This window comes from Trachymyrmex septentrionalis, unplaced genomic scaffold (assembly GCF_001594115.1).
Source record: "Trachymyrmex septentrionalis isolate Tsep2-gDNA-1 unplaced genomic scaffold, Tsep1.0 scaffold119, whole genome shotgun sequence".
Lineage (NCBI taxonomy): Eukaryota > Metazoa > Arthropoda > Insecta > Hymenoptera > Formicidae > Trachymyrmex > Trachymyrmex septentrionalis.
In genome coordinates, this window is record NW_017304320.1 from 139,587 (window position 1) to 142,535 (window position 2,949).

At 30.5% G+C, this 2,949-nt stretch overlaps 1 protein-coding gene across 1 annotated transcript in view; it reads right to left on the minus strand.

The window, feature by feature from the left end:
• The window catches only part of LOC108754697 (whirlin), a 112,044-nt gene that overhangs the window by 70,967 nt on the left and 38,128 nt on the right, over window positions 1-2,949 (minus strand). The window contains exon 5 of the mRNA XM_018497198.1: window positions 2,536-2,666. Within this exon, the coding sequence (XP_018352700.1) occupies window positions 2,536-2,666 (131 nt within the window). The remainder of the gene's footprint in view (window positions 1-2,535; window positions 2,667-2,949) is intronic.

Genomic DNA, 2,949 nt, shown 5'->3' on the forward strand with positions numbered 1-2,949 from the left:
CAACATGCAAAAATATAAATATTCGAAGAATATAAAAAATGCATATATATAGCACTCAAAGGTTCCAATAATTGCTACTTTTTGCAAAAAAAACTAATTACTTACAAATACATTTATCTATTGTTGGTTTTTTATACTTGGATAAAAAAATATTGATGTATCATTTATTTCAATTTAGTTTCTATTTAAATAAACAAAGAAAAAAAAATCAAAATAGTCATTAGTGAGCAAATATTAGTTAAAGTTAAAAATTGAAAGCATATAATATATTCTATTCCACAACTGCCAGTTGTGTAAGAAAGAATAGGAAAGAAACAATCACAATCATGTAAAATCAAGTAAAGTGATAGAATAAATACTATGATTAATCATGATTAGTCCATTGTGATGCAAATTCTGAGAGTTCAAAACTTATATTTTACTTCCTAAAAATACACGGAACATATTAATTTAAGTAATAGGTATTAATTTAATGTAAAACGTGAAAACAATTCTTCTATCTCTCTCGTTTATTTATTCTAAAAATTTTATCTATTAAAATTTTTATTTTATAAATATAAATCATCTAAAGTGGATTTTTATAAAAGATTATATCATTTCAATGATTATAAAAACATTCTATAAAATAGAAATTTTCGGAATATATCTTATGTGTAACACAGCTACATATTATAATGATAGATTATTAGTAAAACTGTAATATATAATATATGTATATGTATAAAATAACTCGATACCTTCCTTCTTTAATTAACAATGAGTGTAAGAGTTTATAAGGGATTATGGGAGTTATAAAAGTGAATAAATCTTGTCAAAATCTTGAATGATAAGTAACGAAAGGGATGATAATAGAACAGCTGTTCTTGAAAGCGGTCCGTTTTTTGGGTATTTGCACACAGAAAATATTTCACATTTTACCCTACTTTCTTTAATCCGATTGAGAGTTGGGACCAGCGCTTCGATTGAGGCGGTTTCTCAGTCGTAAATATCAGATGTATTCTCACGATTACTCGATGGGACTCGGATTTGAAGAAAATTCTTAATTGGAACGATTCTAATTGCTCGTTTTTGCTCTCGTTCTTGCTCTTCTCGGTAAAAAGTATCTAATTGCCATGCATCAAGATAGTGTTGAGACGTTCGCGAATCTAAACGACGAGCAAGAAATGAAGTTTCCATAAGTTATTCTGTCCTCTGAGCTAATTTAAACTTGTGTTTGGAGTGGAATTATTAATTCGAAGATCAAACTGTGAATTATACATTTTGAGAGTTAAAACTTCGAACTTACATATGGGATGATATAATATTTAATATTATTGTTAATCGGAAATTATAAACCTAATTCTTAAGGTATGTAAAATCTTAAATTGCCAATTATATTCCCAATCATAAATTCCCATCATAAAATTTTGATCCATTTTTTCAACAGATGTTTTATAGCACATTATTGCACTTATCGTACGCCTTTAAGTTTCGACTCGAAGCAACCTTAATATTAATTAAGTTTTATAATTGTGTATCTCTCTGATGGAATAAAATAAATTTTAATATTAATTGAATTAGGATTAGTGTTAGTTGGAAGTATATAGGTTTAGTTTACTCTTTCTTAAAATTTAATTTTTAACGAGACATTTTAACGAGAGATACACAACACAGACACATACATATGTAATATCTATGTTGTATATCTCTTGTTAAATAAAATTTATGCTGCATATGGAAGTATGCATTAACTGAAAAATGTAGTAGTAAATAACTATAAAGGTAAAACAATTGTATAAGTGAAGTTTTATGTGTAAAATTAATATACACAGTTGAATAAATTAATACAGTTACAAAATATCTATAGTCTATAAAATAATTTATTCAACTATGTACATTAATTCTACGTATAAAACTTGTATAGTTGCCACTTTTATAGTCGCTACCGCTATATTTTTTTCTCTAAGTATGAATATTGCAAATTTTGAAATAAAATTGATAAGAAAGTAGATAAGAGAAGCAGTGAAATATTTAATATATCGTAATCTCTCACATCGTAAGAATTAACGGCGCTATTTCTTCCTCGTATTTTCTGGTTAATGAGATCGAATCTTTAGAGGCGCCAATAATAATCATACAGATGACAATTTTGTACAAGTTTTATGTGTAAAATTAATGTACATAATTAAACTAATGTAATTGCAACATTTATATTCTATAAAATAATTAATTTAACTATGTACACTAATTCTACAATAAAACTTGAATAGTTGCTACCAGCAATATCTTTTTCTCTAAGTATGCATGTATCGCAAATAGAACGAAATTGACAAGAAATTCGATAAGAGAAGTAATGAACTATTTAATACGTCGTGATCTCTCACGAATCTCTCTTAAGAATTAACGGCGCTATCGTTTCGCTCGTATCTTCGGGTTAACGACATCGAGCCTTCAGAGGCAGTAAGTGCTAATGGAACCGTCAGGATAGAAGATATCGCAGACGATATTAAGGAGGTCCAAGGAGGGTAGCAGTAAGTGAGAAAAGTTGCGACTTACTTTGAGGGCCTCCTCGTGGGTGACCGCGCGAAAAGGCGTGCCGTTCACCTCTAGGATGGTGTCTCCTGGCCTGAGTCCAGCACGTTCAGCCACCGAGCCTTCCTCCACCCTCGAGATATAGACGCCCACCCCTGAAAACAGTTCGCACAGACTTTCCATCGGACTGGTGAGTCTCTCCACCGCCGATTCACAATCGGTGCCAGCTAAGACCTTCCGCCCATGACGCGACAAGTTGTCTGAACGAATTTCACGAAGCGATCTCCGTCACACCTCCACGACACGATTCAGTTAACAATAAATTTTGTCTTTAATGAAAAATATGTGTCTCTCAGTGACGCCTCAAATAATATATTTTACCGATGGAAATTAATATCAAGAAATTATTTTGTTATTTATTATAGCAAATACAGTAAA